The following is a 24,342-nucleotide window of genomic DNA, read 5'->3' on the forward strand; positions in this document are numbered from 1 at the left end:
TGTTTTATTGTTTTTGGTCATGCATGAAGTCAAGGTTATTTTAAGGTGGAGATCTCTTTATAACTTTTTTGGAGAAGAAGCACATTTATTCTTAAAGAGACAATCCAAGCGGCACTTAAAACAAATATATATATATATTTTTAATATAAGCATTGATTTGGTTCTCCTGTGATTGTTCAGCAAAGATCCTGCTTCCCAGGGTTCATTAAATGGCTGCCTTTCAGTTTTACATCAATCCTTCTGTCAGTGTAACTCAGAAGCTACAATGTATTATATTACTATGGCAATATTATCTATTAATACAGTTTACAGTTCAAACTGCTGGTGCTGGGAGTATTGGAAACAAATGATCACAAACAGGAAAGTGTTACAAAGATCTTGCAATGTTGGGGAGGTGGGCTACACCTGCTATAGAAATCAAAGGATGCTCAGTATATATATTAAAACGAAAAATTGCATCAAGAGTTGAAATATATATATATATATTTATTATTATTTTTTTTTAATGGTGTAAGTAGTATCTGATAATATTGAACCTATTTATTTTTAGTTAAAAAAACACCCATGTAGAATATTGCTTTATTTGCCTCTTTAAAATACTCCACTTTTTTGCCTTTCAAACTGACCTTAAATGACATAGACCAAAAATAACATTCCTTCAGCCACTGAGTTGATTGATATAATTGTACCAAACACATTTCAGTATGGGTGTGAAATGGGAGTGAAGCATCGGTTCTGTACATTCACTCAATATATGCAAAAAATTTGAAATGCCCATTTTTTGATGTAAGATAGGAAATGGCTGCCATCTTTACATTTCCCAGCGAACTAACATTTCCAAGTAAGCATAGTGGAAAAAGCAGAGTAATCAAAATTCCAAGTACAGGCATACCCCGCATTAACGTACGCAATGGGACCGAAGCATGTATGTAAAGTGAAAATGTACTTAAAGTGAAGCACTACCTTTTTCCCACTTATCGATGCATGTACTGTACTGCAATCGTCATATACGTGCATAACTGATGTAAATAACGCATTTGTAACAGGCTCTATAGTCTCCCCGCTTGTGCACAGCTCCGGTACAGGTAGGGAGCCAGTATTGCTGTTCAGGATGTGCTGACAGGCGCATGCGTGAGCTGCCGTTTTCCTATTGAGCGATATGTACTTACTCGCGAGTGTACTTAAAGTGAGTGTCCTTAAACCGGGGTATGCCTGTAATGTACTAGTTTTAGGGTAATAAGAAAGACAGAAAGGAAACTGTATCACATAATGGGAAGTTAATGGTAAAGGAGGGATTCATGGCTTTTTGGGAGACAGGTAAAATCATATGTAATATCCATGTGAGGAAGTCACGGCTCTGTGAAACTCTAGTCACAATAAGTTTGCGAATTACTTTCATTGACAAAACCATACAGTAAAGATGTATTTCTTATTTTGTTTTACAGCCGATTCAACTGGCACCCATTCTCTATATACTACCTACAAGGATTATGAGATAATGTTCCATGTTTCTACCATGTTGCCATATACACCAAACAACAAGCAACAGGTAAGACAAATCTAACTTAATGCTAAACCTCTATAACAAATGCAAACTCTCGATCTGAAGCAATGTCGCCCTTCACATATGCAGTCGCAGCTTCATTCGCAGCTATTATTGATGGTGTTGTCATTGATAGCCTCCATTACATGGTAATGTTTTTTTCTAATGTTACCTCACCAAGTTGGTTGTTGCCAGCTTCCCACCCCACCCCCCACCACCCAAAAAAGTTACTGTGCACTGAACATACCACTCAATAACATATATTGGACTTAAAGCTGCAGTTCAGTCTTTTTTTTTTTTTTTTAATTCAATAGTTTTATGTGTGCAATCTCTAATTACCTAAAGAACTGTATAGCTGCCAGTCAATTCGTTCTCCATGTATTGATCGGCGAAATTTGGCGACATCTTTAGATATGGGATATGTTTTTCATCTGCTTCTGTCAGTCAGTGAAAGCTCATGAATATTCATGAGCACTCCTGCACCGACATGTGCAAGAGGGAGGGCAGGGCTCACAAAGGGGTGTGCCAGGGCTTGTGACAGGTCATGAAGGAGCAGTGCCTTAGTAAATGCTTGTTAAAATAGAATACAAGAAAATTGGTCTTTCAAAGTTATTTTTTTTAAAACAGAAAATGCTAAAAGTATTTTTTCTTACTACAGAACTGATTTATTTAAAAAAACACACATGCAGGATATTGACTGAACTGCAGCTTTAAAATTAAATTAAAGCATTCAGCTACGTAACACATTATCAACCATACATATTTTGCTTCAGAATTGGATCTGTTTAATAGTTGGGCAAATTTACGCCCCAATGCCTAATGGGAGAAAAAGCCCAAATGTCATGAAATCTATAATGCATTACTGCTTGTGTTATGGTCTAGTTAGTCTTAGGCCTCGGGCATGGTGCCTCGGGCCGCGCTGATCAGCGCTCCTGCTCTGCCTCGTCTGCTCAAACTGGAGCTTTTTTGTGTCCTGGCAGGCGAGGCAGTGAGTGCGCTTCGGAGGCGTGGCGGGAGGCGGGGCTAGTCCCTCGCTCCCATTGGATGTGAGCGGTCACGTGACCGCTCCTCCGCTTCCCTGAGCGGAAAATTTTAAATTTGCCTGTCTCCAAAATATCTGAGCCTCCGCACGCATGCGGAAGCGGCTGCTAAAGCCGCGCTGATGACAGATGCAGGGGGTAAGTGCATCGGCTCAGCAAGGCTAACTGTACTATGTCCCAGGCCTTATACTGTATACGAATTGAGACTTGAATGCTGCAAAAAAATTTGAGTCGCATTGCAGAAAAACCACTAGTGATTTGTATTTGTCATCATAAAATCAGTGTTTCTTAACAAAGTGAATCTGGTAAGATGCAGATGAAAAAGGTGTGCGTGCGTGTATATGTAGAGAAAATAATTGCGAATCCCTTAGGATTTTCACATATTTCAAACCTAAACTGTTATTAGATCATAGTCTAAGTCCTATAGATAAAGATAACCTGATGAAACAAATGACACACACAGTTGATATTTTTTCAACATTTATTTATCCACAAATGATTCAACATTCAATATCCATATGTGAAAAAGTATGTGACCCTTTAGATTCAGTACCTGGTGGCGCCCCCTTGAGCAGCAATGACTTCAACTAAGCATTTCCTGTAACTGCCGGTCAGTCTCGCATCAGTTTTGAGGATTTTTGGCCCATTCCTCCTTACAGAACTGCTTCAAAGCAGTGACATTTGAGGGCTTCCTTGCATGGACAGCTCACTTCATGTCCTGCCACACCATTTCGATGGGGTTTAGGTCCAGACTTTGACTAGGCCATCTAGAACACGAAATGTCTTCTTCTGCAGCCATTCTTTTGTAGATCTGCTTGTATGTTTAGGATCATTGTCTTGCTGCATGACCCACTTTCACTTCAGCTCACGGACAGATGGCCTGACATTCTCCTCTAGAATCTTCTGATACAATGCAGAATTCATGGTTGTATCAGTAATGGCAAACCGTCCATGTCCTGAGGCAGCAAACCAGCCCCAAACCATCACACTACCACCACCATGCTTGACGGTTGAGATGAGGTTCTTCTGTTCGAACGCAGTGTTTGGTTTTCGCCAAACATAACGTTTCTCATTGAGGTCCAAAAAGTTCTACCTGTGCTGCTTGTCTTTCTCTGGACAGACGAGTCATGTTCTTTTTAGAGAGCAGTGGTTTCGCCCTGGCTATCTTTCCATGAACACCATTCTTATTCAGTCTTTTTCTGATGGTCATGAACACTCACATTTTGGTAGGACGACTGCTCCTGGGTACAGTGACTGACTTTGGTCTTTAACTTTTTCCATTTGTGTGACAGTGGATTGGTGGAGCTCCAAATCCCTGGAAATGGTTTCTAGACTGAGCATCAATAACTGCTTTTCTGAGGTCCTCAGAGGTTTCTTTTGATCGTGGCATGACATGTATACACACCTATACGGTGAAGACCAAATTCACAACGTTTCTGATCTTTATATAGGATGGGGACTCCCAAACTCACCCCTGAAGATCTACCCAACCATTTAAACACCTGATTCTAATTATCGCCTTTAGTTTAGCTGCTAAAACCAGGGTTTCACTTACGTTTGCACATACCCTGACTCTTACTGTAATTACTCCTTGTCTAATTCAAACATTTTGTTTAAAAATACATGGAATTGGTTAATATAAACCCTATTGGATATTTAAGAAAAGATTGATTTTGACCCATGAAGGTGATCATGGAAAAACTGTGGAATTTCCGTATTTATCATTGGGGTTCACAAACTTTTTCTCGCCACTGTATGTACGAGTGTGGAAGTGTGGGTGTGTAGTATATACAGTATGTGCGCGTGTATGCTCTTTAATACAAGTATTTTTTCCTTCTTTGTAGGCGACACAAACATTTTATTTCTTCCTGCAGTGCCGATGAGTCATTTAGGGTTGGCGTTATGAGCCATTAGTCATAGTAGCTACTGAATTTTTGTTAAAGAAGTAATTCCACATAGATAATGATGGCTATGTTACATGCTATCTGAAAGGGAATGTAAAAATAGAATTGTTATTTTTTTGTGTTAGGATCTAGATGATCCAGAAAGAGCCCCTCATCCTGCTGGAGCGTACAATCTCTCAGTAGGAATCGTTCTACAAGCTTTTTTATTACAAATCGTATATTTAGTATCAATGCTTGGCATTGCTCACAAAGGAGACAATTATGAGGAAGCCGTTGTCTCTCTTAGTTAGCAGTGATTAGTGTTGGAGAAAAGTCTATTTGAATCTCAAAGCCAAAACACTTTTTACTTGCCAAATAAATTATTAATGCTAAAGCCTCAAACTTTTATGACAAGATCCAGGCTAATTAACTTGCCTTTTTTGAATAACAAAAAGTCAAAGAATGTATGGCATTAAATGCCCCTTTCTAAGCAACAATTTGCACTGCATTTCCTCCCCATTTAGTTACAGTTGGGGTTTGCTTTGAGATGAGGTAATCTCTGCATTATGAGGTCTTTATCCCACAAGATCCACTGTACACGCATCGTTGTGCTGCTCCGTGATGTGTGTGTGCGCACATTGTATATAAAGGAAGCACAAAACCTCCTGTTAATAATGTGGCAGTGTAGTATTCTTTCTTGTACAGTAAGATTGTCTGAAAGTATATCTGCAGACCGCTAATTAAGTGTTTTAAAAATAGTGTTAGAGCCGAGTTTCTGCTAATTGGAAAACGATCTCGATCATTATGTGAGGAAAAAGTTAACACAATTTGCCCAAATAAAAATATAAATAGATGAGGACTAAGCAGGCGTAACACTCCACAAGAAAACTGCCTCCTTACCACTGAGCGTACATTATCATTTTAAACACCCACAAATTAGAACATTATTGTAAAATGGTAGTGGTAACGGTGCTAGAGTACAGCATGGTATATAATGCTAATAAACACGAGTGGATGTTTTTTAAAAGCTACTTGTTATGAACAGTTGATGCTTATAAGAACGTGACACGTTATTAATCCCTTTGCTACCAGAGGTGCCTAGAACACAACGGCAGCAAGGGGCTTGCGATGTGTAATTCCTTTGCATAGGGGCTTCAATCAACACATTGGTTTGTGCCACCGGTTAGCATCACATTTCTGCCTACCCTTGTTTCAGAGAGAAGGTGGGGGCACGCACAGTTATGGTGAAGAGCTGGCACGGGTGCTCAGAAAGCCCCGGGGAGTTGGGGTATAGCAGATCCTGGGAAGATCATTGGAGTGCCGTCGTCTTCCCAGGATCCGCCCTAGTTTGAAAGCAGACAAGGAGGTGCCACCTCTACTTTCCGGGTATACTCGGCGGTGGTCACGGTGTGGTGCTACTAGGGGGAAGTACCACTTCATTTTCATTTACAACCCCAGAGTACCACTCCTTCTTTTTTTTTTTTATTGATAAACTAATGGCTACAGATTCTGATGAAAAATATATATTTATTTATATTTTAGGAACGATAAATACCCGATACAGAATTTTTTTAAAGTTCTTTTTTGAGCCACTGTAACCGCTGGTTATTCTGGTCGGCAATTGCATAGACATGAAATACGCTTGTGTGGGCCCGAACGTTAAAATAAAGGAGGTTTTTATGTAGTGTAATTGTAAACATGATACTACAGTTTACACTGCCAATCCTTAACATAATAATACAATAGACAATAAATAAATGTTACATTATAGGTAATTATGCAGGTCCCACAGTCCTTAAAACAACCAGTTTCATACAAAAATAATTACACCTGTGTTGCAGTAAGGGGCTGTCTGCCGGCACATGTTGCCATAGGAACGGAAGTTCTAATTCCTGCAGCTTGCTTTGTATTCACAAATAGATGTTACTGGTATTGAGGAAATTGTTTTAACTCTTGTGTTGAATTGGAAGTGCATCATTCATTTAATATGATGTTTTCAGAATATAAATATTTATGGGCAAATGCCATGTGTTGTCCTTAACCAAAAGAGACAACGGTCAGAATCAATCACTAATGAGCACATTTTCAAGTTAGATATATATATATATATATATATATATATATATATATATATATATATATATATATATATATATATATATATATATATATATATATATATATATATATATATATATATATATATATATATATATATATATATATATACACACAGTGGTTGACAAATCACCAAAAAATCTACTCGCCACACAAAAATATCTACTCGCCACCTAGTACCAAACGTGTGCTGCTTGGGCCAATATTTACTCGCCCGGGGGTTAAATCCACTCGCCCGGGGCGAGCAAATGTATAGGTTTGTCGAACACTGTATATATATATATTTACACACACACACTGTTCAGGGGGGGGGGGGTAGGCTTCCTTTCAATTTTTCATCATATTTTATATCTCTCTCTCTCTCTCTCTCTCTCTCTCTCTCTCTCTCTCTCTCTCTCTCTCTCTCTCTCTCTCTCAAACCCCATGAAAATGTGCACAATTGTATGCCTGTTCTGTAGATTCACACCATGTAAGAAACACAATGTAAACTGATGTTAACTAAATTGATGTCACTATGATGTCAGTAAGTACCAGATACACTGCGGTGGGGTCAAGTCTATTAAACAAGAAATGAGAGTTTTTCCTTTGTAACTGTAAATGTGTTCCTGTTGTAATCTCATGTGAAACCCTGAGATTACTATAACGTCTGCGTATAAATAGGGTGACCAGATTTACAAAAGTAAAAGCCGGGACACATTAAAACATTTTTTATAAAACAAATGACATCACCAACTGCGCCCCTTCTCTTTTATGTCTCTCTGCCCCTCTCTGTCCCCCCTTCTCTCACACACAAACCCCATTCTCTCCCCCACATCCCTTCATTCTCTCTCTCTCCCCCACATCCCTCCATTCTCTCCCTCCCCGTCCCTATATTCTCTCACCCCCCATCCCTTCATTCTCTCTCCCCCATCCCTCCATTCTCTCTCTCCCCATCCCTCCATTCTCTCTCCCCATCCCTCCATTCTCTCTCCCCCATCCCTCCATTCTCTCTCCCCCCATCCCTTCATTCTCTCTCCCCCATCCCTCCATTCTCTCTCTCCCCATCCCTCCATTCTCTCTCCCCATCCCTCCATTCTCTCTCCCCCATCCCTCCATTCTCTCTCCCCATCCCTTCATTCTCTCTCTCCCCATCCCTTCATTCTCTCTCTCCCCATCCCTTCATTCTCTCTCTCCCCATCCCTCCATTCTCACCTTCCCCATCCCTCCATTCTCTCTCCCCATCCCTTCATTCTCTCTCTCCCCATCACTTCATTCTCACCTTCCCCATCCCTCCATTCTCTCTCCCCATCCCTTCATTCTTTCTCTCCCCCATCCCTTCATTCTCTCTCTCCCCCATCCCTCCATTCTCTCTATCCCCATCCCTCCATTCTCTCCCTCCCCATCCCTCCATTCTCTCCCTCCCCATCCCTCCATTCTCTCACCCATCCCTCCATTCTCTCACCCATCCCTCCATTCTCTCACCAATCCCTCCATTCTCTCAGCCATGCCTCCATTCTCTCCCCATCCCTCCATTCTCTCTCCCCCATCCCTCCATTCTCTCTCCCCCCATCCCTTCATTCTCTCTCCCCCATCCCTCCATTCTCTCTCTCCCCATCCCTCCATTCTCTCTCCCCATCCCTCCATTCTCTCTCCCCATCCCTCCATTCTCTCTCCCCATCCCTCCATTCTCTCTCCCCATCCCTCCATTCTCTTCCCCATCCCTCCATTCTCTCTCTCCCCATCCCTCCATTCTCTCTCTGCCCATCCCTCCATTCTCTCACCGTCCCTCCATTCACTCACCCTTCCCTCCATTCTCTCACCCTTCCCTCCATTCTCTCACCCTTCCCTCCATTCTCTCCCCATCCATCCATTCTCTGTCCCCCATCCCTCCATTCTCTCTCCCCCATCCCTCCATTCTTTCCCCCATCCCTCCATTCTCTCTCCCCCATCCCTCCATACTCTCTCCCCATCCCTCCATTCTCTCCCTCTCCCATCCCTCCATTCTCTCCCTCTCCCATCCCTCCATTCTCTCCCTCTCTCATCCCTCCATTCTCTCCCTCTCCCATCCCTCCATTCTCTCCCTCTCCCATCCCTCCATTCTCTCCCTCTCTCATCCCTCCATTCTTTCCCCCATCCCTCCATTCTCTCTCCCCCATCCCTCCATACTCTCTCCCCATCCCTCCATTCTCTCTCCCCCATCCCTCCATACTCTCTCCCCATCCCTCCATTCTCTCCCATCCCTCCATTCTCTCCCTCTCCCATCCCTCCATTCTCTCCCTCTCTCATCCCTCCATTCTCTATCCCCCCCATCCCTCCATTCTCTATCCCCCATCCCTCCATTCTCTATCCCCCATCCCTCCATTCTCTATCCCCCATCCCTCCATTCTCTCTCCCCCATCCCTTCATTCTCTCTCCCCCATCCCTCCATTCTCTCTCTCCCCATCCCTCCATTCTCTCTCCCCCATTCCTCCATTCTCTCTCCCCATCCCTTCATTCTCTCTCCCCCATCCCTCCATTCTCTCTCTCCCCATCCCTCCATTCTCTCTCTCCCCATCCCTCCATTCTCTCTCTCCCCATCCCTCCATTCTCTCTCTCCCCATCCCTCCATTCTCTCTCTCCCCATCCCTCCATTCTCTCTCCCCCATCCCTTCATTCTCTCTCCCCCATCCCTCCATTCTCTCTCTCCCCATCCCTCCATTCTCTCTCTCCCCATCCCTCCATTCTCTCTCTCCCCATCCCTCCATTCTCTCTCCCCCATCCCTTCATTCTCTCTCCCCCATCCCTCCATTCTCTCAGCCATCCCTCCATTCTCTCAGCCATGCCTCCATTCCCTCACCCATCCCTCCATTCTCTCTCTATTCTCTCTCTCACCCATCCCTCCATTCTCTCTCCCCCATCCCTCCATTCTCTCCCCCCATCCCTCAATTCTCTCTCCCCATCCCTCTATTCTCTCCCTCTCCCATCCCTCCATTCTCTCCCCACCATCCCTCCATTCTCTCTCCCCATCCCTCCATTCTCTCTCTCCCCCAGCCCTCCATTCTCTCTCCCCCATCCCTCCATTCTCTCTCCCCCATCCCTTCATTCTCTCTCCCCCATCCCTTCATTCTCTCTCCCCCATCCCTCCATTCTCTCTCCCCATCCCTTCATTCTCTCTCTCCCCCAATCCCTTCATTCTCTCTCTCCCCATCCCTCCATTCTCTCTCCCCATCCCTTCATTCTTTCTCTCCCCCCATCCCTCAATTCTCTCTCCCCATCCCTCCATTCTCTCTCTCCCCATCCCTCCATTCTCTCTCTCCCCATCCCTCCATTCTCTCTCTCCCCATCCCTCCATTCTCTCTCTCCCCATCCCTCCATTCTCTCTCCCCATCCCTCCATTCTCTCTCCCCCATCCCTCCATTCTCTCTCTCCCCATCCCTCCATTCTCTCTCTCCCCATCCCTCCATTCTCTCTCTCCCCATCCCTCCATTCTCTCTCCCCCATCCCTTCATTCTCTCTCCCCCATCCCTCCATTCTCTCAGCCATGCCTCCATTCCCTCACCCATCCCTCCATTCTCTCTCTCACCCATCCCTCCATTCTCTCTCCCCCATCCCTCCATTCTCTCCCCCCATCCCTCAATTCTCTCTCCCCATCCCTCTATTCTCTCCCTCTCCCATCCCTCCATTCTCTCCCCACCATCCCTCCATTCTCTCTCCCCATCCCTCCATTCTCTCTCTCCCCATCCCTCCATTCTCTCTCTCCCCAACCCTCGATTCTCTCTCTCCCCATCCCTCCATTCTCTCTCTCCCCATCCCTCCATTCTCTCAGCCATCCCTCCATTCTCTCACCCATCCCTCCATTCTCTCAGCCATGCCTCCATTCCCTCACCCATCCCTCCATTCTCTCTCTCACCCATCCCTCCATTCTCTCCCCCCATCCCTCAATTCTCTCTCCCCATCCCTCAATTCTCTCTCTCCATCCCTCTATTCTCTCCCTCTCCCATCCCTCCATTCTCTCCCCACCATCCCTCCATTCTCTCTCCCCATCCCTCCATTCTCTCTCTCCCCCATCCCTCCATTCTCTCTCCCCCATCCCTCCATTCTCTCTCCCCCATCCCTTCATTCTCTCTCCCCCATCCCTTCATTCTCTCTCCCCCATCCCTCCATTCTCTCTCCCCATCCCTTCATTCTCTCTCTCCCCCCATCCCTTTATTCTCTCTCTCCCCATCCCTCCATTCTCACCTTCCCCATCCCTCCATTCTCTCTCCTTATCCCTTCATTCTTTCTCTCCCCCATCCCTTCATTCTCTCTCTCCCCCATACCTCCATTCTCTCTCTCCCCATCCCTCCATTCTCTCTCTCCCCATCCCTCCATTCTCTCTCTCCCCATCCCTCCATTCTCTCTCTCCCCATCCCTCCATTCTCTCAGCCATCCCTCCATTCTCTCAGCCATCCCTCCATTCTCTCAGCCATCCCTCCATTCTCTCAGCCATGCCTCCATTCTCTCACCCATCCCTCCATTCTCTCTCTCACCCATCCCTCCATTCTCTCTCCCCATCCCTCCATTCTCTCCCCCCCATCCCTCAATTCTCTCTCCCCATCCCTCTATTCTCTCCCTCTCCCATCCCTCCATTCTCTCCCCACCATCCCTCCATTCTCTCCCCACCATCCCTCCATTCTCTCTCCCCCATCCCTCCATTCTCTCTCTCCCCATCCCTCCATTCTCTCTCCCCATCCCTCCATTCTCTCTCCCCCATCCCTCCATTCTCTCTCCCCCATCCCTTCATTCTCTCTCCCCCATCCCTCCATTCTCTCTCTCCCCATCCCTCCATTCTCTCTCCCCATCCCTCCATTCTCTCTCCCCATCCCTCCATTCTCTCTCCCCATCCCTCCATTCTCTCTCCCCATCCCTCCATTCTCTCTCCCCATCCCTCCATTTCCTCTCCCCCATCCCTTCATTCTCTCTCCCCCATCCCTCCATTCTCTCCCCATCCCTCCATTCTCTCCCCATCCCTCCATTCTCTCCCCATCCCTCCATTCTCTCACCCATCCCTCCATTCTCTCACCCTTCCCTCCATTCTCTCACCCTTCCCTCCATTCTCTCCCCATCCATCCATTCTCTGTCCCCCATCCCTCAATTCTCTCTCCCCCATCCCTCCATTCTTTCCCCCATCCCTCCATTCTCTCTCCCCCATCCCTCCATTCTCTCTCCCCATCCCTCCATTCTCTCCCTCTCCCATCCCTCCATTCTCTCCCTCTCTCATCCCTCCATTCTCTCCCTCTCCCATGCAGAGAGAGAGAGACGCCAAGCAGTTAAGAGGGGCGGAGAGAGACCGACCAGTGGGGCAGAGAGACAGAACACATAACAAAAGAGAGGGCCATAGAGAGACACAGGGCAGAGGAGAGGAGCAGAGTGACACATAAGGCAAAGGAGAGCGGCGGACACAGAACCCCTGATCGCAGTCATTTTTCCCCCCCGCGATCCCCGTTATAGCGCGGTTGCATTATGTTGACCCCAAACACCGCGTTATAACGGGGTCCAGCTGTATATATAACAATGGGGCCCCGATACATAAACTTAAATATTTAAAAACTGACTAAAGAAAAGAATCACTGCAGAAAACGCAATAAGGGTTGTTGGAAAATATAAGTGTTTGCTTTTGTAAATGAAATATTACTGATTACATCTTTATTATTGTACTGACATTATTAATCAAATTAATTGAGGAAGGCATGCTTTGTGTTGCTTGAATAACTTATGTAGTGATTTTCCTTTTTTTGCAGCTGTTGAGGAAGCGTCACATCGGCAACGATATTGTGACAATAGTATTCCAGGAGCCTGGAGCTCAGCCTTTCAGTCCCAAGAACATCCGTTCCCACTTCCAGCATGTCTTTGTTATCGTGAGAGCGCATAACTCTTGCACTGACTCAGTCAGCTACAGGTATGGTTTTACTGCACTGCTCTGTATCCTGTTTATACTAGTACTTTGCAGCAGATTTGCTCAAAGTAGTGAATTAAGGACCATATTTACTAAGCTTCTAAGCGGTAAGTTACGTTAGTCCAATAATATGAATGAAAACAAATATATAAAACAGTGGAACAAATAATACCAATGTAATTAAGTGAAATTTAAAGTGCTTATTCTAATTGGCCCTACAGCTGAGTTATACTCTCACCCAAAGAGCAAGAACATAAAATTCAGAGAAATGGAGAAGCGTGGGGGGACCTATTGCGCAAAGACGAAAAAAACAACATAGTGTAATCTGTATATATACAGAGAAAGTTCCTGCTTCAATGATTGAACTCACAAGATCATCAATATTTTCGAGCAGAGAACTGGAGAAATCCTGGATCCCAACGGCAGGACTACTGACACGTTTCCCTCTATGGATCTCGATCTCTCATCCAAATAGAGCTCCATATAGAAAGGATATATTCAAAAGGCAAACATAGTATAATGCCACTTTAATAAAAAACAGTAGAAAAAATATGCACAGTGTACTCACGTATTTCCAAATGTAAAAGCGCGCTAAGAGTACACCCGACTCAGAGTGGCATACGAGTTCCGTTCCTCTCGCTAGCTCTGGCGTGTGTAACCCCAGATCCGAAATTCCTTCCGCGTCGTCTGGTGTAAAGATCCCATTTCACGTTGCATAGAGGGATTTGCGTAATGTAGAACGATCAGCTGGGCTCTCTGTGTCGCTCTCGCGTTCTTCACTTAACACGTTTCACTAAAGCTTCATCAGGGGTGTGGATTGCAATGCTGCGGACTATAGTCCCTTTTGTACCCTCATTGTAAATTGATTTAAAGTGACAGTGTCCATCAATATGACAGGCAAATATAAATTGAGTACAGGCTTGATTATAACACAAACTAAAAGTAATTGATTTTCAAAATTGAAATTTTATATAGGCCAAGTAATATTAAGGATCATAAATAATACTGATCAATACTTTCCAATAGGATCTTCCAAAAGATGCAATTGATAAAATTCGAAGAACAAACGTGCTAAAAAAAGAAATGTAAAGAAAAAACTACCCTCAGATAGTCATTCAAGAGTCACATAAAAAAATCTAGAAAATCAAATGGAAAGGAATTCATCAAATATAAAGACAAACAATTCGAAAATGAATATCTATTGGAAAATGGGGTGACGTTTATAACGCAATATGGCAGCCAGGCCAATGAAGTAACAAAATGTGACACTAAACACTGGGAGATATTGAAAAAAGATCAGTCACTTTGAACCAGTTTACCAAATAAACCTGAAATGAACTTTACCAAAGCGAACAATTAAACAAATCAGATTACCCCTAGTCAAATTGCAAAGAAAATAAAGATCAAAATTGGTCATGTAAAAGACCTAAAGGTTTTCACAAATGTTAATGAATTAAATGTACAACTTTTACATTTTAAACATCTACGGGCGACGGCATGCTCGGCGCGGAGAAGAGACGCTCCTCTGAGGCCGCCCATAGTGCTTGCGTGCGAGCGACCGCACGATGAAGCGTGACGGCGCAGCAGCATTTCTAGCAGGCAAGAAGTGTGTTCTCGCGTGACGCCCGCGTCACGAATCAACACTTTATTGCCTGGTTACTGCCCATTCATAACTTTTTGGTCAACCTGTGTAACAAAACATGTAATGCTACAACAAGAAATTACTTTGCAAGAAGTTAGGTTTATTCAATTTTTCCTTTTGCGCAAATCTGAAAATCATTTTCCTATAAATAGGTCATATAGAAAAAATAATAATTTCATGTATTTCTGCAAATGTTTTTTTTTTTTTTTTTTTACATATTTGACAGGACCATTGTCACATTTTCATATGGGACTATAAGGAAAATTGGATCAGAATTTTTTGCCGCCAACTTTTGACACCATGTATATTTTGAAGAAAATATTAATATGAATGTGTTTTTGAAATGTATTTAATTATAAAAAGAAATATATTCAAAGCCACAATTTAAAAAGTATTACGAAGCAATCTGTTACATTTTCTAATACAATGTAACACCAATTACAAAGGGTTTTGTCCATCAAATTTAAGTTAATGTTTCTGTTTTAAATTGTATGGGTAAAACATTACACTGAAAATAAACGGATTAACCTACTTTGCTGGAAAACCTTCCCAGTAATGAAGAATGAAACAAAATACTCGCTTGCACCATTATATGATATTTTCATACATGGATATTTGTGCAATAATCAGTTTGTGTTTTAAACGAATCCCCCAGTGTACAAAATAATTCATTTCAAACAAAGATGGGAGAAGATATGAAATGGAGGATTTTATTTCTTGCGATTCTGAATTTGTGATATATTTGTTTTTGTCCTTGCAATAAATTTTACGTAGGCAGCACAACCTGGACATTTAACACGAGAGTGGGAGAACACATTAGAAGCATTCTGTGAAGGTGTGGAAACAGCTTTTCGAACCATTTAAAAACTTTCCACAATCAAAATCCGATGGAAATACGTTTCTTTGGCATAGATAAAGTAAAAGATAATCACTGAGGAAGTAATCGAATGCAGTCCATTTCTCAACTACACACATTGTGGATATTTAAATTAAAAAGTATAGCGCACTTTGAGTTAAACGTTGAAATTGATTTGGTTTAATTGCTGTCATTTTTTGTTAATTTAATTTTAGTTTTTATTACTATTATATAGTACGAAATAGTTATAGTAAATGTATATATAAAATTCTTCTCTCCTCTTCAAAATGGATCCCATTCGATCACCAGACCTATAAGTAGGTTTTCAATGAGATCATCTTATGTATCATTTTCCAATTAATCAGGATCTAGTTCCAATGTGGACAACACTGGTGGACATTTGGCATTCTACTAGCCCCTAGTTTACAATAGAGTATATAAATGATACTATATAACATTCTAATTAGAGCAGACCACAGAGTCAATAGACAACTCCATTATATTATATTTCTTCCCAGTTTAAAAATGTTTCTTGTGTATTTTTTTTAAGTATTTTTTAATTTCAACACATTTAATATAATATCCACTAAAGTCTTTTTTTAATGATTTTATCATTTTTTAATGTATTTTAATATTCACAGTTTACATATAGTTGTCTTACCAAGAATACATGATATCCTTTAGTAAATATAGGTTCTTTTGTATTTAGATATGTCAATTTAGAAATGATCACCATAGATCTAATATTGAGATCTTTATCCAATTGTATTCTTGCATCTTTTGGGAGATCCAATTGGAAAGTATTGATCAGTATTATTTATGATCCTTATAATATTACTTGGCCTATTTAAAATTTCAATTTAGAAAATCAATTGCTTTTTGTTTGCATTATAAGCAAGCATGTACTCAATTTATATTTGCCTGTCATATTGATCTATACAGCTTTTATTGTTGGAATATGTTGTTGGAATGCAATGTTGAACTTGCCCTGTACATCTTGTTAAATGGACACTGTCACTTTAAATCAATTTATCATGAGGGTACAAAAGGGACTATAGTCCGCAGCATTGCAATCCACACCCCTGATGAAGCTTTAGCGAAACGCGTTAGGTGAAGAACTCGAGAGCGACACAGAGCGCCCAGCTGATCGCTCTACATTATGGAAATCCCTCTATGCAACGCGAGATGGGATCACGCGGAAGTGATTTCGGATCTGTGGCTACGCCGCAGCTCTTAGCACGCTTTTACATTTGGAAATACGTGAGTACACTGTGCATATGTTTTCTACTGTTTTTTTTATTAAAGTGGCATTATAATCTGTTTGCCTTTTTGAAAATTTCCTTTCTATATGGACCTCTAATTGGATGAGAGATCGAGATCCATAGAGGAGAAAAAAATGGCAGCAGTCCTGCCGTTAGGATCCAGGATTTCTCCAGTTCTCTGCCTGAAAAAATTGGTGATGTTGTGAGTTCAATCATTGAAGCGGGAACTTTCCCTGTTTTATATACAGATTATATTTATATGAATGAACTGAAGGTGTCTTACTGCTTAACAAGTCTTTATGGCCTTATGCAATTGCCAGTCTGGAGAACTTATTTGAACCCCAATTTCTGTTCAGTGTGTCTCTTTCTCTTCCTGTACACTGTGTACCAAACATTAGATCAGGGGTAGCCAATGCAGTCCTCGAGCTACCAAATGGTCAGGTTTTCAGGATATCCCTGCTTCTGCACAGGTGGCCTTCGAAGGACTGGAGTTGGCTGCCCCTGCATTAGAATCTATGCTCATTGGGGTTGGGACGGTGATGGGTGGTGGTGGAATTCGGTATCTACATTTCCTTTTATATGTTCATTGTTTGTATTTAGTATGTAATATGGATTTTGTTTGGTGACACTGCACACTCCTACAGCAATAGATAATAGGATTGCACTGCAGTACATGTTACTGCTTGAATGGGATTAACTCCAGTAAAGGAGCCAATAGTGAGTCCTCAGTTAATGGTCGGTATGACATCTGGAGTTGGAAAGTCTCAGGCCTACTAAATATGAAAGCAAACTCGGGAATCCCATGATAAAATGTAGGTGTAGTGGCCATTGGATGTGGTTTGATCGGCCTCACTAAAAATAAACTATTTATTTAAGCACATAGGCTCTTACCCGGTATGGACCGTTGAGGACACTGTTTCTCCCATATAAATGAACGGACATTTCTGCATCATTTACTGGGCGTTAACCGCTTCTCAGCTTATTGAACAGGCGCGAAATACATTTAGTGATGCAATTCAACTGCTCATGGCTGATCACTCCTTCAGGATTGTATCTGTACATTCTGTAAATTGTTTGTACGGATTGGTGTTAGAATTTCAAGGCCAAGTATGAAAAGGTTTTGTAACACATGTCTTGTAACAGATGGCAGCTGTTACATTATGGTTTTAATGCATGTTGCTAAGTGGAACTGCACCTGTACTCCTTTTTTTTGTTTTTTTACTCTATTTATAGTGTGGCTGTTACAAGATCCAGAGATGTACCAGCCTTTGGACCCCCACTCCCTAAAAGCTTTACCTTTCCAAAATCCACAGTGTTCAGGGACTTCCTTTTAGCAAAAGTTATTAATGCAGAGAATGCTGCCCATAAGTCTGAAAAGTTCCGGGCTATGGCTACCCGGACACACCAGGAGTACCTGAAAGACCTTGCTGAAAAAAATGTCACCAATACCTCTATTGATTCATCTGGAAAGTTTCCCTTCATCTCATTAGCATCAAAAAAGAAAGAAAAGGTGAAACCATATCCTTGGGCTGAGCTGCTTAGCTCTGGTGCCATTGTGTGGAACGTACAAGTGGAAGACTTCAGCAATGCTTTGGAGATAGAATGCTTGCTGTGCATCTCTAACGAAATATTGGCCCTGGTTGAGCATGAATCAAAAAGCGTGATATTTAACTGTCCAAGCCGGGATGTTATAGGTTGGACCTCCAATAACATGGCAATTAAACTTTTTTATGAGCGAGGAGAGTGTGTTTTCATGAGGAGTTTCAGCAACAACACTGAAGACATCAAGGAGATTGTCAAGAGATTGGAAGTAAGATATTTATATATATATATACTTACTTATCACTCAAAGGTGATGCAAACTTGTGAAGTAGACAAGGTGAAAACAGCTCATTTAGTAGGAATGAAATTGAGCTGCCTATTTAGTTGAAATTAAATCAAATCTTTGAAAGACATGCTAAAATTGAATATAACCCATTGGCGTGTACTGTATATGCATGAATACAAGTAACGGCTCCCTTACACTTCTGTATAGCCACTCTTCATATTGTTGGTAGATGTTGGGGCACCAGTGATTCAAACCACTGTACTTTTTTTAATATTGGGATCCACGCACCACACATTTCACATCTTAAGGACACATCTTGAAAACGCTCCATACTTTACCAAACAGATTTCCATAGTTTTACAACGGTGAAGTATTGTCCTTACAAATTTAAATTGAGTTGCTCAACCCTGCTAATTGTATCTTGGGAAATCCCTGCCCCCATCCCTGTCTCTGAAAGGCACAGCCACAAGTAGCATTACATTTTTTTTGTTATTACAAATATTGCTGTTTTTATAAAGCACTAACCTATTCCAGAGCCCAGCACAGTGGAAGAAAAAAATGCAGATCTTACTTAAAAAAACACATAATGATGTAAAAGGGAAAGAGCTCACTAGCCAATGAGCTTACAATCTAACGAGAAGATTTTAGTTTTGGTTTCAATAGGTGAGGGAAAAGGAGCAGGTGTTCATAATGCCATGTTTCTTTCTTCAAATACAAAGTAGTTCTAATTGAAACGTCTAAGCTTTATATTTGTACTATTACAGTCTGTAGTACAACTAGGTAAGTCGACCACACTCTTCCCAAATACAAAGGTGACAAAGTATTGTTGTAACCTGCTACTTTAAGGTAGCCTAGTTTCTAACCATTTACCATGCATTTCAGAACATTACGAAGGGGTGCGAGACTGTGGAGATGACTCTGAGAAGAAATGGTCTGGGACAGCTAGGCTTTCATGTGAATTATGAGGGCATTGTTGCAGAGGTCGAGCCCTACGGCTATGCCTGGCAGGCGGGCTTAAGACAAGGAAGCCGACTGGTGGAGATCTGCAAAGTTGCAGTGGCCACGCTGAGCCATGAGCAGATGATTGACCTTCTAAGAACATCTGTAACTGTAAAGGTGGTCATTATCCTGCCACACGAGGAGGGTATTCCACGCAGGTACTGATTGAAATAGCTGTTTACAGGGTTAAATTATTCATGTTTCATGGGACTCAGTGTAAGAAAAGGACAACACAGCTAATGCTACATTTCATTAACTATGGCCACCCACAAATGTGGCTATATAAAGATAATTCTCATATGTAATATTTGTGCATTTGTGGCAGGATTCCTATTTACTGGGTTTTGTGCAAAGTGCACATTGTGCCATTTTCTAATACAACACAAACCATGCTATATAAAATGAATACACAAAAGATCTTCCTTCCCATTAAAAGTACATGACCATGTTGCTGCGTGGAGCAGCCTGCAATGCAGTGTTTTACAGTGTGTGTAGCAGGTCACTCTGCAAGCGGGGCTTTTTGCAAGCGGTTTTCTGTTTTAATATGTGGAATGTTACAAGGGTTATTTTACACTTTGTATTTTATATGGGGTTTTTTTTTTGTTTGCTGGTTTGCATGTTACAGGAAGAATCTTACACGCCCAGCGAAATGTATAGGCGAGGGGGAGGTTATTTATGAACATGTAGAGAGCTTTGCAATTAGTCTCTAAAGGGATAGTCATGCAGAAAGAAACACCAACCTGAAAACTATTTCAATCTTGTACAAAGGAGGGAGGGAGGCATTGTCTTTATGTAGGCGTTTAACTCATTTTTATCTAGAGGAGCTGTGCTCTAAGAATCACATAAGTTATGAATTTATACTTTAGACCATTGTTAATTAAAGAAATCTTGAAAACCTGGTATGTTGGTTGCTTTCATGAACTGAACCCGGGAGTCCTGTTTTAGACCCAAATATTCTAGAGTGGTTGTTTTTTTTGTGCTGGTAGAATAAAGTGTGTGGTGTTCCCCGACCCTTGAGCATAGGGTCATATATTGTCGTTGTAGAGGTAAGTCATTAACTACATTCTTTGAGTACTGAGGAAAAGGCGCTTAAATGTTCTTTTTGACATTATTTAAAAATCATACTTGATGAGTTTGATGTTTTGGTAACTGAAATATCAAGACATTCCAAGTCAGGAAATGCGTCTAGTGAGTTTTTGCCAAAAATGCACTTAATGAGCAGTTTTACCTCTACAAAGATGGTATCGTTCACTTGTTCTTTAACAATTTGCGTGTTGGTGGTAATCATAAAGCTAGTTCATTTTACTAACAGACTCAACATTTTCCAAACCGGCTCAGTTTATTAAATTGGCACGAGATCATACAGAACAGTGTTAACTGGTTAAAGATTTTACATCTCCCATCCTGCTTGAAATACGTGAACTGGCTATTCTTGTTTGCAGACTGATGGAGCCCTGGTCCTAGTTTCACCATTCCAATACTTGCACGAAGAAGGGTCAATAATGTGCATGTCTATGTAGCATTTTATTTTCCTTCATGTAGCACAAACCATTTGCCCAAAACGATTTAATAGAAGTATACAGGCATTTATAAATATTGGAGATACTGATGTTCTAATACGGTGACGTGAACCCGAGACATCACATTTCACATGGAAAGAAACCAGTAGCAGTCTCAATATAACTTGCCATTAGGTGTAAATGTGTTTTTTTAATTTATTTATGAAAATGTTTTACCAGGAAGTAATACATTGAGTTACCTCTCTTTTTCAGTATGTCCTGGGAAATATGTCATTTTCTGAATAAAGGTTAACCTCTTCCTTTTAGGGGTTGCACAGAAACCTACCGTATGCCAACAGTGGAGTATAAAATGAATGAGGGGATTCCATATGAGCTGAAATTCCCATTCAGAAACAACAACAAATGGCAGAGGAACGCAGCCAAGGGGGAGTCTGCTCAGTTGCGACAGGTTCCTTCCCAGCTACAGAGTCCAGTGTCCTCCAGGGTTTCGTCTGTAAAAGGAGAAGCAAAAACACAAACTCCAGAACGTGTATCAAACATTCCACGGAGCATTTCTAGTGATGGCCGTCCACTGGAGAATAAGAGGTAACATCTAACGTGACATTTTGTGAGCAATGTTTTCAACATTTATAAATGTATCAATATTTATTACAGAAGTACAAAGTCAGTCAGTTGGAAATCATGAGATGGAAGTATCGTCTTAAAATAGTTTACAGTCTAAGTGGTATAGTAAGACAAAGGATAGCAGTGATGTGTGTATATTTGTGTTGGATGTTGCTGAGAAAGTTGCATTCAAAGGAATTTTGGATGTGGTGATAGGAATGGTGTTTTAATGGAAGCAGGTAATGTAGGTAAGAGAACAGTGGAGACAGTGTAACTCTATAGGGTGGAAAAGATTATAGGGTATAGAGCTTGGTGAAAAATGATGGCAGACATTTTGTAATTGTGATATATTCAATAGCAAGTAACTGGCAATGCAGCAATTTGTTTTCTTAAATAAGTCTACTCCGTAAAATGTAGTAGTGAAAAAAGTAATTTGGTGAAACAATTTACCATAATTGCTTGATGTAGCCAGTAACTTATACGCATCCAATTGTTTGATCACTGGTTCCAGGCCGCGTGTATGTACAGTAAGTTTGACATTTTCAGAGTTTAATATCTGATGTCGGTCGTCATAGTGATTTGATATGCATAACAGTGACCGCCTGCCGTTACCGCCCGACTAGCAGTATTAGTGTGAGGAATAATGGTCACTCTATTTAAAATCATACCTATAATAAGTGATGGGCAGTGTGTACATTTTTCTACTAGGGGAATATAACATCACGTGTGCAACATGTTTTATACTTTTTAAAATCAGGATATCTCCTGGCTCCGAGATCTATGTCACGGTTTCATCTGCTGCTATTGGACGATCTCAGCAGTGTCGTAACTCCCCCAGCAACTTGTCATCCTCCAGTGACACCGGCTCAGGTGGAGGTGCCCATCGCAGACAGAAGTCCATGCCGGAAGGGTAGGCCTTTTCTTTCACTTACATTTGTAACCCTTAAAGCAGCAGTCTGGGTTGCATTTCTTGCTTTGTTGTTGTTTTCTTTTAGTTATAGGATTGAAGTAGGCAGTCTTCGGAACGGAACTATGTTAATTTCAACTCCGGGGACCCCCTGCTTCCCAGGTAGCAGCCCCAACAGGGCTTTTTGGGGCTAACATAATGGCGGCTTTAAATGGCGGCTTTAAATGTCTTGCGGGCCAATAGGAAGCCGTGACGTCATCCATTGCGGCCTCCTATTGGCCTGCGTGACAAAGGACGTATTAACATGACGGCGATACCGGCACCCCCTACGGAGGTAAGTATCTTGGGAATCAGGGGGTTCCCATAGCTGAAATTAATGTAGTTCAGCTCTGGGGACCCTTGCTTCAATCCTGAAACAGAAAAATAAAGCAATAATTGCCACCTGGATGGAGAGCTGCTTTAAAGCATTGGAGTTTTTGCGACATCTTTGCCCCCCTCTTTGGTTCTTGTTTTTGCTTTCTTATATATTGGTGAGCGTAAAGCTTCAGAGGTGAATATTTCTGTGAGCTCTATACACTGTTGATGCAACACACTGTTCTCTTTCTCACCATCCTATTTATAAATGTATTTGTTTCTGTTTAATAATGCTGGTCTCCTTTGCATGGCTTTGACGGTTTGTAAAGTGTGCTTCGTTTTTCTGCTCTGAGTTATAAATTGCTTCATTTTCACCAGCTGGAGCTGGTCCATCCTCATTTGGATTTCATTTTTCCACCTCCCGGAGTTAGTAACCTTTTGGAATATGGAATGTCAAATCTTCCATTTTCTGTAGTTAGCACTTTCTTCAGGATCACAGTCTTGGATTGGAACTGTTTCAGCACGGCAACTCTGCTTTGCGTGACAATGCAACTCGACAAATCCGCTAAACACAGAAGAAACTCATATGGCCTATGCACTTTAGAGTTAATACGTTTGTAAAGCGGAGTACCTCCAAGTCCCTGGTGCTACAGTCTGTGACATGTTGATGATGTTTTATTCTAACATTTAAAGACACTTACTGGCTTGATCGATATGTTAAGGCCTTTTGAATCTGAACCAATGTTGATGGAAGGACTTTGCAACTCGAAGAACAGATAGAAGCATCTGCGAAAGCTTAGTGCCTTATTTACGTAGATGTCAACATAGAATTACAACCTCGATTCAGATGGGGAAAATGAATGTCCTCTTTAGATCGTACAAGCAAAAAGATGTCTTCAAATTTCCTTTGCAAATTACTTGCCGTTTCTTCCCCCTTACTTTTGCGTAATCGCGAAAGGTCACTTGCACCGCAATGCTACAAAATGGCAGTTGTCCGACCGTCTTGAAATGTGCTTTGCGAAAAATGTGCTTGGTTGGCGAACATGCTTGAGAAGTTCACTCATCTCTACAGGCGTCAGGAAGTGAAAGCGTTTTGTGGCATGGTTTACATAAAGTCACTTATCACTGCACATATATGTTACCTATTGTACATGGGTATATTATTTGGTTGTAACCAAACGCCATGGAATGTCAGTACAACCGTGACACATCCATCACCGTAACGTCTTATATAAAAAAATAACACTGTCCTCGCATGCCATGTGAATTCTTAGCTTGGGGGTGAAATGTTTAAGATTTGGCAAAGGACTATATCAGTGCTGATTTCTGAGGCATTTTACCACTCGCAGGTTATGTTGTTTTCTTGCAAGGAAAACAAGGTGCATACTTCTGGCTTGTGGCTAAGCAGCTTCTGGTGTATGGGGATCCTAGTCACTTATTGGACCTCTTGAAACCTTCAGTTTCTTTCACAGAATGAAGGTCTCCCAGATTTCAACCTGCTTTCTCCATCCCCCTTGAAAATAAGACAATGCACTGACATGCTTCAAAGTACCAAGAAGGAAGATGTTACAGACTCTCACAGGGAGAACAAGTGCAAAAGTGTCTTAAGTAGGGTAAAAAGAGGGAAATGCAGATGAACAATATAGATAACCAATGTATCTGTTATAAGGAAGAGATACAGCCAGTCAAGAATTAAGATACCGAACTGAACTAGAAGACAGAATACAAGAAATATAAGGGAACAAACGCCTTCTTTAAAGAAAAAAAAATGCTATTTTACTTGAATAATATTAAACTGGATTGAAATGTGTGCGTCACAGGATGTGGTAATTGGAAAATTGTGATGGAATTTAAGGTGAAATTAAATTGCTACCTTAATGAGATGTGTGGCCTT

General features: G+C 41.8%; 1 protein-coding gene across 6 annotated transcripts in view; it reads left to right on the forward strand.

Moving 5' to 3' along the window:
• SIPA1L1 (signal induced proliferation associated 1 like 1) overlaps nucleotides 1-24,342 on the forward strand; it is a 188,226-nt gene that overhangs the window by 140,494 nt on the left and 23,390 nt on the right. For all 6 annotated transcript variants that reach the window (XM_075614215.1, XM_075614221.1, XM_075614218.1 and 3 more), the window contains 6 exons: nucleotides 1,446-1,549; nucleotides 12,323-12,480; nucleotides 17,471-18,047; nucleotides 18,948-19,222; nucleotides 20,891-21,169; nucleotides 21,945-22,097. In XM_075614215.1, coding sequence (XP_075470330.1) covers nucleotides 1,446-1,549; nucleotides 12,323-12,480; nucleotides 17,471-18,047; nucleotides 18,948-19,222; nucleotides 20,891-21,169; nucleotides 21,945-22,097 — 1,546 coding nt within the window. The remainder of the gene's footprint in view (nucleotides 1-1,445; nucleotides 1,550-12,322; nucleotides 12,481-17,470; nucleotides 18,048-18,947; nucleotides 19,223-20,890; nucleotides 21,170-21,944; nucleotides 22,098-24,342) is intronic.

The sequence above is a fragment of the Ascaphus truei genome, chromosome 9 (genome assembly GCF_040206685.1).
Source record: "Ascaphus truei isolate aAscTru1 chromosome 9, aAscTru1.hap1, whole genome shotgun sequence".
Classification (NCBI taxonomy): Eukaryota; Metazoa; Chordata; class Amphibia; order Anura; family Ascaphidae; genus Ascaphus; species Ascaphus truei.